General features: G+C 42.5%; 1 protein-coding gene and 1 non-coding gene across 2 annotated transcripts in view; one reads left to right on the top strand and one right to left on the bottom strand.

Annotated features, from left to right (window-relative positions):
* The window catches only part of ABCA4 (ATP binding cassette subfamily A member 4), a 139608-nt gene that overhangs the window by 94577 nt on the left and 32448 nt on the right, over positions 1–12583 (bottom strand). Inside the window, exons 7-11 of the mRNA XM_065927798.1 lie at positions 6116–6205; positions 3631–3871; positions 2463–2602; positions 1721–1837; positions 302–499 (exon numbers count right to left, since the gene is read on the bottom strand). Coding sequence (XP_065783870.1) covers positions 302–499; positions 1721–1837; positions 2463–2602; positions 3631–3871; positions 6116–6205 — 786 coding nt within the window. The remainder of the gene's footprint in view (positions 1–301; positions 500–1720; positions 1838–2462; positions 2603–3630; positions 3872–6115; positions 6206–12583) is intronic.
* Positions 702–808, top strand: LOC136156620 (U6 spliceosomal RNA). The gene has a single exon (XR_010661113.1). It is a non-coding gene; the product is annotated as a U6 spliceosomal RNA (small nuclear RNA).

Below are 12583 nucleotides of genomic sequence, written 5' to 3'. Positions count from 1 at the left end.
TAAGGACAGACATGACACCATGTGGGCTACAAGGGAGAAGGAACGGCCAAGAAGTAGTTAGGGAGCTGTTAGGAGGTAGCTAACCTGCCTAACCTAACCTGTGAAGAGGGAACTGTTTTAACTGTGAATAAGCTGATAGAGAACGGGATTCATCTCTGTTTGGGGACTGTGGGAACCTTTCAGTGAGGAAAATGAGATTTGGAACCCGAGACCACTTGACTTGCTAAGGAATCTTTGGCTCCATGTACAGGGCTGTCCTGAAGGGGTCCTGGGTGGCCCTCAGGTGACTTGCTAACCTTACCTCCAGATATTGATTAGCCAGGCGTAGGGCGCGATCGGTGATGTTAAATAAATCCCTCCAGTTGAAGTTGTCCACATCGTCAGCCTGGCCCTCTCGAGGCCCCTTATAGAGGAAGCTCAGAACAGCTTCAGCAGTGACGCCTTCCTCACCAAGCTGCCTATTCCAAAAAGCTTTTACTGTTGGGTTCTCCAGAGTGTCCTTGGGAAGAAGCAAAACAATTATAGCATTTAGAATTCCACAGGATCTCTGGTCTTGTTTTTAGGCCATTGCCAATTTTTAACAAATAGGATAGACTCCAAGGTTCCCTAAAAATCTAGTGGGTTTTCCTCTATCATAAAGCATATCTAGCTATATCCCATTTCTCCCCAATACATAGGTCTCTGTAATAAAAGAGGGATGTGTGCTCGCTTCAGCAGCACACATACTAAAATTGGAACGATACAGAGAAGATTAGCATGGCCCCTGCGCAAGGATGACACGCAAATTCGTGAAGCGTTCCATATTTTTGCATGTATATTATCTGTGGTGAAACAGACCACCAGCCCAGGTGGGAGGCATGAGTCAAGTGCTCGGGCCTGGTGGGCTGGGAAGACCCAGAGGAATCGGGTGGAGAGGGAGGTGGGATGGGGGACCGGGATGGGGAATACGTGTAACTCTATGGCTGATTCATATCAATGTATGACAAAACCCACTGAAAAATAAAAAATTTTTAAAAAAAAGTAAAAAATAAAAAAAATAAAAGAGGGATGTGAGAATGGGGGAGAGAGGCAGGGACATGGTATATTGGAAGCTTTCTTTTTCTTAAGGATTTTCTTTGGTTTCTTTTAAATTATCTCTGCTACGCAGGACTCTTATCTCCTGGTTTTGCAAAACTGAAAATGTGACCAAAGAGACACATTTGACTGTCTTTGCAGTTACAGAACTGGCTCCTTATGGAGATGCCCCTTTGAATCGGAGGCCCTCATGTATACACATAACAGTGAAGAACCTCAGGAGGTCACTCATCTTATGATGATTCTTGTATTTCCCCAGTTTCAGAAACCTGTGCTGTGCTTAGTCACTCAGTTGTTTCCAACTCTTTGTGACCCCATGGACTGTAGCCCGCCAGGCTCCTCTGTCCATCCGATTCTCCAAGCAAGAATACTGGAGTGGGTTGCCATGCCCTCCTCCAGGGGATCATCCCAACCTAGGGATAGAACCCAGGTCTCCTGCATTGTAGGCAGAGTCTTTACCATCTGAGCCACCAGCAAAGTCCTAGGTCCCATGCAAAGTCAGTGATTCCACTTGAGGACAGCTTCAAAAACTGGTGCCTGTTATATTTTGATCTAATTCCAGGGCAAGTTATGGGAAGAGGAAACAAATGGAACTTTCCTGGCCTTTCTCCTCCCTCCCCCTCCCGACCTCTAATGCCATCCGTACTCTGATCATGGTCATCTGTGTGCTCTTGTCAAAGAAGTACCAGATCTGGGGCCCTACTTCTTCCCAGACTTTGACCAACTTCCGGACACGCTCCAGCTCTTCAAACGTCGAATTAGCCTAAAATCAGACAGAGACAGCAAAAGAATGGAGAGAGAAAAAGTAAGAGAGAATCTTTGGTTGTACCTTTCCTGTCACTAATCTTCAATGTTTAGGAAAGGGTTTTCAAGGAAGTGTCTTTATTTTCTCAGTCAACTGATATTTCCCAGAACAATCGGCTATTTCCCAGCCTCCAGGATTGACAGAATCTCATTTCTCAGTGTCTCAGAGGTATTCCTTAATATTGATGATGTTATTGTCTCAGAATCTCATTAAAGCTAGATTTGGACTCCTGGTGAGCAAATGCTTTCCTTCCCTTCCTGCCTATCTTTGTCTATTCCCGGTAGCCAGGCTTCAGAGCACTGTGAACCTCTCTCTAAGGGATAGAATTTAGGCAATGAGGAAGAAAATGTCATTGCAGGCTCCATAGAGAAGGGAGGGTCCAGGCAGGGGCACCGGTGCAAAGCCTTCCAATGGGAGGAACCAAGTGTCCACAGAGCATAAAACACAAGGCTCACCCCCAGGAGGGCACAGTAAAACACACACACTCATTCACACACACACACGCGCACATGCACATACACTCTCATTCTACTGGACAGCCAGGGGCAGAAGGCAGAAGGGACAAGGCCAGCTGGGACCTTACATTCTTCAGTATCCTGCGTGTTGCAGGGGAATCTGGAGTGAAGAGGATTTTCCCCATCAGCAAAGGTTTTGCTGCCCTCCAGGCTATTTTGGTGAGAGGGTTTGACTCCAGGCTCTGGATCAATGCATTACAAAAGGTCGCTGTCAGGAGAGAAGGGACGGATTTTATAGAAACTCCCCATTGCTCAGCTAAACATAGTCATTAGTGTGTTCAAATCACATGTTTCATTCAACTATATGCTGGAGGATTTGACAAATAACCTAAATTAATAGGCTGCACTCCACCAATAACAAGCTCATCATTAGTAAGTAACAAAATGCCACAGTGCATCTCAATAAAGGCCTCATCAGAGAAACAAAGGATGGGGCTTGCCCTGGGTTTCGTTTTTTTAATTTTTTTTCCTGCTTTAGAAGAAGGTTGAGAAGCCTGCTTGCGATTATTAAAAGGAACAGAGGACATTCTCAGATGAAAGGGACCGAGAGGCCAAACGAGGCCTTCACTTGAAATCTCAGCTTTAGTTTCAATAATTTCCCTTCAATTAGCCGCTTAACTTCTTTGTTATGTGTGGCTATCTTGGGGCCCAACTGCTTTGGGTGCATGCCTCACTGCCTCTTCAATTTTTAACTAGTGGGTTACTAGGTTGCATTTCGTCCATATCCCACCCTCCTTTACCCCACAGGAACCAAAAAAATAGTGAAAGGTGGGAGAGATAACTTGCAAGCAACTCGTCACTTGGAACACAATTCAATACTACTCACACAGATTTTCACTGCATTGTGTTTGTAAAAACATCCCACAGCCATGTTTATTTGCCAGAGCCCTTCTGACCCCAGCTCTGCTTGCTACTCTGGGTTGCCTCCTCATTTATCTTTCTCTTCCTCTAGAACTTAACCCTAGTTCAATCAGATCAGTAGGAAATGTCCCCTCTGTTCCCTTTCCAAGCGGGTCTCAGTTCTTTCCTTGACTCACTTCCAGATTTCTTTCTGAGCACTGCCCCTTTTCCTACTTGAGGAAATGGACTCTGTGCAAGGAGAAGCCTCTTTGCCCAAAGCTGATCAACAAGACCCAGGGTAAGTCAACACCAGGATTAATTTCACCTGCAAGTGTTACCCTATTGGCTTAACCCAATATTAGAAGCCAATTTATATGCAGGACTTGGAAAACTTACTTGTTCTTTCGTCATAAGAATAGATAGGATCTTTCCTTGTGGAGTCAATCCCCAGAAAGGCCTTATAGTTATTGTCTTCGTACCAGTTGAAGGAGAACACCCGAGATCCTCCTCCCTCTGCGTAGCCACACAAGAGGTCAGACAGGATGCCCATCAGCTGCGTGAAGGTCTCTGGGCCTCCAGTCTGCACGAGTGGCCTGGTCACCCATAGCAAGTCTTGAACACTTGGCCGGTGGATGAACTGTGGCAAGGCAAAGGCTTCAGGTTATTCTAAGGCAGTTAGAGTCACAACCCACTGTGAAGCCAAAGCTCCAAAGTTTGGGGAGATCTCAGCATATGTGTTTGATTTCCACATTTAAAAGAAAACATAAATATTCTTGGCGATCTTTAATCCAGGTGTGAAATAAAAGCTACTGCCATCCACTCAGGCCCTAGGAGGAAACTAGGATGAGCCTTAAAGAAAATAAAAGAGTTAACTTCTAAAAGCATTTTAATATTGCTTCTCTTTTCCAGTCTGTTTAGTGTGAATTCCCTGGGAATGTATCCTTAGCAAAATGTAGAGAATTTGGTTCTGTTATTCTCACCAAGATGGAGCTACTGGAAAAAATTGGGAAATGAAATGGAGGAGGAGGAGTAGTCTTAGAGAGGCAAAGTCAGGGCAAATTTGGTCTTTGGTCAAATAGTTTAGAAATTAGTTTCTTATATTTGGAAAGTTATCTTCTTACTAGCTTAGCTTTACCAAATGTGGACTGTTCCATTTCCCTGAAATGTGTGGTTTGTGGTTTCTTTCAGTCTGTGTATGTGTGTGTGTGTGTTTTAAGATCTAAGCAAATAGAGAACAAATGAACTCTCCACTCCTGGAAAAACTCTTTACATTCTGCACCAAACTAAGAAGAGGCTGGTGGTCCTCTCTCCATATGGGTACTGGTGGCACTCACTGGCCTCATTATTTGAAGGTGAATCTATAATGCTGAGAACTAAGTTAAGGACTGCCAGAGTTGCCAAGATATCAGTTTCCATACTACCATTTGACTTTAAAGGAAAATACAAAATAAAAACCATGCTGCTTTTATTCCCCAAACACACTTGGTTACCTGTTTTCAAAGGCATATGGAGATCTTAAAAAACCACTCAATCAGGTGAGATTGAAAAGTCTTCTCCTACTGCAATAAGTGATGTTTACCTGTCAGCTCCTCTTTGTCCACATGCCAGCACTTGCCCTCTGAAACTGTTGAGCGCCGTGGAGAATCCACATAGCGAGTCATGCCTATAATCACAGTCTCGGCTTCAATAATAAAGATGGAATCGCAAATTGCTTTAACAGCAGTAAGCCTTATGACAGTCTTGTAAGAGGTTATTACCATTATTATGTTGCTCATTTAATCAAAGTGCTCAGAGATGAAGAGGCTGTTCCAGGGTCAAATGGTCTAGTATCAGTTAATATAAACAGGGCCATCTGCTTCACTGCAGTTCATGAATGCTAGACTTGTTATCTAGTCAGGCAAGAAACTTTCTGGAACTCCCACATGGAATTAAGAGTGTTGAATTGCTTTGGAGATTTAAAAAAATATTCTCTATCCACTTCAACCCTATTATACTGATATACATTTTAAAAATGCTTATGAAGAGAAGAATGTTAAATAGAGACTCCCACCACAGCAGGTGGCCATCAGTACAATGGACCCTTTTCTAACTTGCCCTGCACAGCGCTCTGCCCAGGCGAGCTTAGTTTTATGAGGACAGATTCTAACCATGCAATTTTCAAGGTTGGCAAAGCCCAAGTCAGCTGAGAATACTGGAGGGAAAAAAAGTTTGGGGAAAAATATGTTTCCTCTTTGCTTCTCTTTCATAATATTCACTACACTTGAAGCTAATAGTTTATTTCACAGCTCTCCTCCCTGTTAGACTATACATTTCACAAGGCAGTGACCATATATCTGTCTCTTCATCATTGTGACCCCAGCACCTCTCATCTGTTGAGTGGAAAATCACTCATATATGGGCAAAGGCTTGTGTATTTGGTTAAAATGTGCACATCTTTTATATCTTTATGACCAAAAAGTCACTCTCTTTGTGATGAAATGAGTAAAGTAAAAAGACACTTAGAGTCTGTAAGTATATGCTATTACTATTAATGGTATAGATTTATGTGGATTTTAAGGGCATAAGGGAATATTGGATCATGTCAGAAAGAGTGAAAAGACTTGAATTCAGTTGCCAGTCCCCTGATAATCCATTACACCAGACAAACTGTTGTTTCCTTCTAGGTGTGAAATTAGACAAATGGTTCCTTTCTGTCTGCCTCCAACTCAGGAGCATGGGTAATTAAGGATATGAACAGGTGTTTTGAAATTGCTAGATGGAAAAATCAAATGTATTTCTCCTTGAATGGGTCTGAGGTACAATTAAATTATTTGATATATTAAGTGTGATAAAACAGTGGAAAGATATAATGGAATTATATTACTATCATCAAGTCACTTACTTCTTGAATTCTTGGTGACATATCAGATAATATTCTTCCCCAGGATCTCAGATTGATACCTTGAGAACTGCTGTCTAGGAGTCTGGGAAACTGTAATTGATAGGAAAAAATATTTTAAAAACATATATATATGTGTAGTTCTACATATGCACATTGGTGCTATCTGATCTCCGGTATGCTGGAAAAACATTTCCTACCTTCTTTCTGATCACAGGACCTTTTCTGCAAGATTGCTTTCAAAAACAAGGTTTTGTCTAATTGAGAAAATCAAAGGTTCTTATTCTCAACCCCGCTGAACTAGTCAATCACAAATAGCTTCATGGTGACATTAAATGCACCAAAGTGATTCTGATTGCTGTTTAGTGACACCAAACAAGGCTCCTGGAGGAAGGAAAACAGCACAGCTGCTGGGGTGGAAAGGAAGGCCGCGTGTGGAGGGTGCCCATCTGTTCACCTCGGGCTTTGTGGACTCTCGCAGGCTTCCTTGTCATTGTTGTCCCTTTATGTCCTTTCCAGACAGGTTGTGTTTCTTCCTCTGTTCAGCACCAATCTCTTATGGACGAGTCGGCCAACTCCAGCACCTTTCTTTTCAAAGCTGCTGCCGGCAGCCTTGAATAGAGAGAAGAGTTCCCTCTCAGAGTCTCTGTCTGATGCTAGCGTCCTGGTGACCCCAGGCCTGTGCAGCAACACAGAGCTGTTTGCGTGTTTTCCACCGCGGTGGGGAATGTGGAAGTTCATGAGTTTTCTGGCTCTGAGTCCCAGAGCCTGATGTGAACACCTTGCTTCCCAGAAATCGAGTTCAAGTCCTGAATGAATGACTTCATTCTTCATAGTTTCAAAATGACTGAATCACCAGTTCTCTATTTTTTAGGACTGAATTCTAACTTTTGAGATGGTGATTCAGACTCAAGTGTGCCCCTTGAGTAGGCCTGGAGGGGATCTGCATTTTAACAAGCTCAACATATAATTCTCATTCATATATTTGTGGACCACAAGCCACAAGCCTTGCCTTCTCATTTGTCAGTACCGCTCTCCAAAATGCTGGGGGTACTGATCCAGCTGCAGCAAAGCAGAGAAGCAGGTGGAGTTAGGCTTTGAGCAGCCTGGCCTACTTCTAGCTGTGGTCCTGCTCCCCCTCTCTCCTGGCTGTAGGTGCAGGAGTTCTCATATTTCTAACTCTGAACTGAAGAAGAAGTGTATGTACGCTTATGGAGCATTATTTCAGGCTTACTTTATAACTGCAGTATGAAAGACCTCCTTATGCATGAGAGTGACAAAGCTTCAGGAGGAGAATTTTCTAGACTAAGGAGCAGTAAAGCCACCACTGAAACTATAACCTTGAGAAAAGTCTCTTCTCCTTAACCTTAACACTGACCCCAGACTTTGGTCTTGCCATAACTACTTTGCAAACTCCTTGAAAATAGCTTCAGTGTTGGGCAAAGTACTTTAATTCCTGTTTTCCCATAAGAGGGTGGGGCTGAGAAGAGTAGGTAGGAAGGGAGGAAGCCAGCAGGTTAAAAACGTATGCTAATGGTAAGATATCACTCAGTGCTGCTGACTCGCCTTCCAAACTACCTCCAATAAGAACTATTACAGATGAAAGGGGATATTAGACATAACCAACTACAATGCTATTGTGAACCTTATTTTGATTTTGATCTGAACAAACCACCTGTAACAAGCAAAGGGAAAGTTAACATAACAGGGTATTAGGTATTATTGAGGAATTAATTTTGTTGGGAGTGATTATAGAACTGTGGTTTTGTTAAAACAAGTAAGTTTTTATGTTAGAGATACATAGGGAAATATATAAGGGTGAAATGTTGTGTGTGATTTGCTTTAAAAGACTTCAGGGAAAAAAGGAACAGATAAAACAAGAAGAGCCAAATATTGATAATAGTTGAAGCTGGGTGACGGGCACATGGGAGTTTATGATATTATTTTCTCTTTTATAGTTATTTCTATAATAAAATTCTAAAAATAAAAAGGTTTTGTGCACATAAATCAATGAGCATTGCATCAATACTCTCCTCTCTTTGTTCTTTCCTCACTAAGCTGTTTTGCTCAAGTTCTCCTTGCTTCTTTCTCAGAACATCTTATCAGAACAGCCTTCTTGCTGGCCTCTTGACCCTAATCTCCTTCCTTCAAATGCACCCTCCACACTATAGCCTGAGTTACCTAACATGCCAATACAATCATGTTCCTTCTCCCGCACAAAGATCCTCGTGGCTCCATACTGTCTCCAGGAGAGGTCAGTATCCATGCTGGACACACATGACTTCTCGTGAGCTGGTGTGTGGCTCCCTCTCAAGCCTTCTCTCTTACTTTTCCTTCAGTGTCCAGACTTCACTCTACAGTCCCTGAGGTGCTGGTCCATTTCTCAAGCTTCCTGGCTTGTGCACATTGTCCACCTCCTTTCTCTGCTTGGTAAAGTTTTCCTCATTCTTCAAGTCTGATTCCTAAGACCACCATCTATATGAAAGACAGTGTTCTCATGGTAGATTTAGATGATGCTTCTTTTTATACGCTTCTTCACTCACCCTTGCTCTGTTATGTTCTTTTAAGGTGCCCCGTTTATTTCCTTCCTTGCACTCTTCACCATAGGTAATCATTCTACTGATCACATGTTATCTCTCTTATTATACTCTAAGCTCCATGTAGACAGGAAGTATGTCTGTGTGTTGGCCACACAGTAGACATTCAGGCACATATCAAATATGATGAATGAATGCTCACAGCAACAAACAGGTGACTGTTTCTATGACTGATACTTCATAAAATGGTACGCTTACTAAGGGCAGTGCATAGGTAGATAGGAAGATAGACAGGAAGATATTTATTATAAGGAATTGACTCATGAAATTATGGAGGCTGGCCAATCCCAAATCTTCAGCGTGAGTTGGTAGGCTAAGTGTGTATTAGTCGCTCAGTCATGTCCAACTCTTTGCCACCCCATGGATTGTAGCTTGTTAGACTCCTCTGTCCATGGAATTCTCTAGGCAAGACTACTGGAGTGGTTAGCTATTCCCTTCTCCAGGGGATCTTCCCAACACAGGGATTGAACCTGGGTCTTCTCCACTGCAGTTAGATTCTTTACCATCTGAGCCACCAGGGAAGCCCAGGCAGGCCGGAGACCCACAAAGAGTTGATGTTTCAGTTCGAGTTCAAAGGCAGAAAAAGCATCAATGTCCCATTTCAAAGCCAGTAAGGCAGAAAGAATTCTCTCTTACTTGGGGGAAGGTCTTCCCTGCTCCACCCTTTATTCCCACATTTCTTAGAAGAACAATTCACATTCAATGATTCATTTCCTCACCAGCACTTCCCAGTCTCCTACCTTCATCATCCTACCAAGATGCTTTCACTAGAATCCCCAGTTTTAGAGTCTAAGGGATGCTTTCGGTTCTGGTCTTTTCAGTCCTCTCTGCTCTTGACAATTTGGTCATGTTCTTTTCCTCCATGACACTCATCTTGCCTGGTTTCCTCTGTTCCCTCTCTGCCTGTCCCACAAGCTCTTCTGCTTCCACCTTCTGCATATATGCTGAGGTTCCTGAGGACCTCCACACCCTCGCTCTTCTTACTCCACACACTCTCTCTGGGTTTTTTCATTCCCTTTATCATTTAATCTGCTACACTTTTGTTGATGACTTCTAAATCTGCATCTCCAACTTTCAACTGTTTGTTGGATATTTGCCCAAATTCAATTTGTCCTAAACTGATCTCATTATCTTCTCCCAAACCAGCTTCTGTTCTGGGATGCCCTTCCTCAGGTGGTGGCACTGCCTCCCACCCATCACCAAAGCTGGAAGCCTGGGAGTCATGGGTGATTGTTCCCCATTCCATTCTTAAAATCCCAGCCTGAAGATCTAGAAGCTGGTGCTGGGTCTGAGTGTGGGCCAGGATGAGCCATCAAAATGCAGAGACTGGAACAAAGAGAAATAGGGAAGACAGCCTTAGAAAGAAGCTGGAATCAAGGGATGGAGACTAAAGAAGCTGTGCAGAGGAAAACAAGCAGGGTCCTAGATGATGGGAGGCACGTAAGAGAGACAAGAAGTCCAGAGACACAGAGGATAAGCAACTGTCACATTCAGGCATCCAGAGAGACCAGACAGCAATCAGTCAGTCACAGCTCCTATCACTTTTAAGTACTTTCTCTTCTCTGTGAGTTTGTTGTGTGTTTCCCTCACTTAACTGTGGACTAGATACTATCTATGCCTGTGCTTCGCCTCAGTGGACAGCTTCTTTACATCCTCTCTCCTTCATCTCCATAGGCTCTAGGCACACTCTGATCTTAAAACTCGATCCTGCCTCAAATTCACATATTTAAAGCATCTGTGTCTCTGCTATAGCTATATTGATACAGATAGATAGATACACATTTTTTTAAGGCTCTTAAATTTTACTTTTGAAATTTGACCTTGACTAACTCATTTAATGAATGATCTGGTACAAAGTCTAAGCAATCATTGCAAATACTCACTAATCTTTGTAAAGGGGAAGACTCTGAACTATAAACCAGTTTTTTAAATTTAGAATTTCATGAATATTAAACTTAACCATAAAGTTGAATAATATTACCTTTCTTAAGGATTCAATTTAATGTTTACTAACTTTAATTCTAAAGCTTTTTCTTTGTATTTTGAAGCCAAAATTTTTATTTTTAGTAAAAGGTGAAAGAGTTATGTGATCTGAAGAGAAACCAGAGTATGATAAATTTTTTACTTTTAGATCTCAAACGTTTTTGTAGGCCTCTGCAAACCCTGTTGCCCTTAGTTGCTAGGTTATCATGTTAGGACCTAATAAAACAACCTACCCACTCCATCTCACCCCATCCTCACCCTACTGGCCAGAGTCAGCACATGTAAAACCACCTCACCTTCTCCAGAAACCTTTCTTCCCCTCCACCATCATGCTCTTCTTGCCCTCCTTCCCCATGAGTTAATGTGCCCCCTCTAGTTGCTCCTAAATCCTCTGTCCATTTATCACTTTTACACTGGTTCACTATTTTTTTTTAAGTCATCTCTCTTTCTGTTGTTGGTTTAGTTGCTAAGTCGTGTCTGACTCTTTTGTGACCCTGTGGACTGTAGCCCATCAGGCTCCTCTGTCCATGGGATTTCTCAAGCAAGAATACTGGAGCGGGTTGGAGATCTTCCTGACTCAGAGGATCTTCCTGACCCAGAGGTTGAACCTGTGTCTCCTACATTGGCAGGTGGATTCTTTATCACTGAGCCACCTGGGAAGCCCCTCTGTCTTTCTACTATACTGTAAATTCATTAAGCATAGGAATACACTTTTTTTTAAAATATCTTCAGAGTATGGTACATAGTAAATGTGCAGTAAATGTGTACTGTATTACTTAATGAGAAAATAAACACAATCTAGTGGATAATAGACAGAATCTATTGTGATTTTAGCTTCCATGAGATATGTTTTTACAAGATACAAAGGTGACTTACAGAAAAGGTGTGGTCGGCTCTGCCTAGGGATGGGGGGAGGTAGCAGTTGGTTGCTCTTTGAAAGAAGACAAGGTGATGATCATGAGAATGAGGGCAGTGTTTACGGACAGAACAGGAGGGCCAGGAATTCCAGGTGGAGGAGGAATGTAAGGAGAGGTGGCAAGAGAGACTCGAGGGCCAGCCAGTAAGAATAAGACCAGAAATTTGGGGAAGGGGGACAGGAGGAACAACTGCTGGAGGTATGTTTTTGTGTTTGGTTGACATTTTCCTTTTCAGTCTTGTCTGTTATACAGAGTGAAGTAAATCAGAAAGAGAAAAACAAATATTTTATATTAGTGCATATATATGTGGAATCTAAGAAAATGGTACAGTATTTTCTGGGCAGGAATAGAGATACAGATGTAGAGAATAGATGTGAGGACATGGTGGTGTGGGGTGGTGTGGATGAATTGAGAGATTGGGACTGACATGTATACATGGCCATGTGTAAAATAGATAGCTGGTGGGAACCTGCCATATAGCAAAGGGAATTCAGCTCGCTGCTCTGTGATGACCTACATGGGTATAGGGTGGGAGGGAGGCTCAGGAGAGAGGGGATATATGTGTGAATATAGCTGGTTCATGTTGTTGCACAGCAGAAACTAACAATATTATAAAGCAACTACATCCCATTAAAAAAAATTTAATAATATTCATTATGTTAATATAAATACTTACTGAGTTCCAGGTATGTCCCTGGTACCACAGCTGCAATGCCTTTCCTAGCTCTTTCCAGTGGAGATGGTAAATAATGAGGATCTTGTACTTGAACCTCCATTTTACATACTACCTACATCTCAGTGCTCCCCCATCCCGTCTCTCCAGGGAACATTTCATATGTGTCTGGTCACCAATCATCTGATTGATGTTGCCATGAATTATAAAATAACTTTCCCAGGCTCCCTTCCCCAGTATCTATTCAGATTTGCATGGATTGTTCCTGCCAAAAGAACCGGAAGGGACTGTAAATTTATTT

The sequence above is a fragment of the Muntiacus reevesi genome, chromosome 1 (assembly GCF_963930625.1).
Source record: "Muntiacus reevesi chromosome 1, mMunRee1.1, whole genome shotgun sequence".
NCBI lineage: Eukaryota > Metazoa > Chordata > Mammalia > Artiodactyla > Cervidae > Muntiacus > Muntiacus reevesi.
Note: the sequence above shows the minus strand (reverse complement) of the source record. Positions and strands in the feature narration are given on the sequence as shown.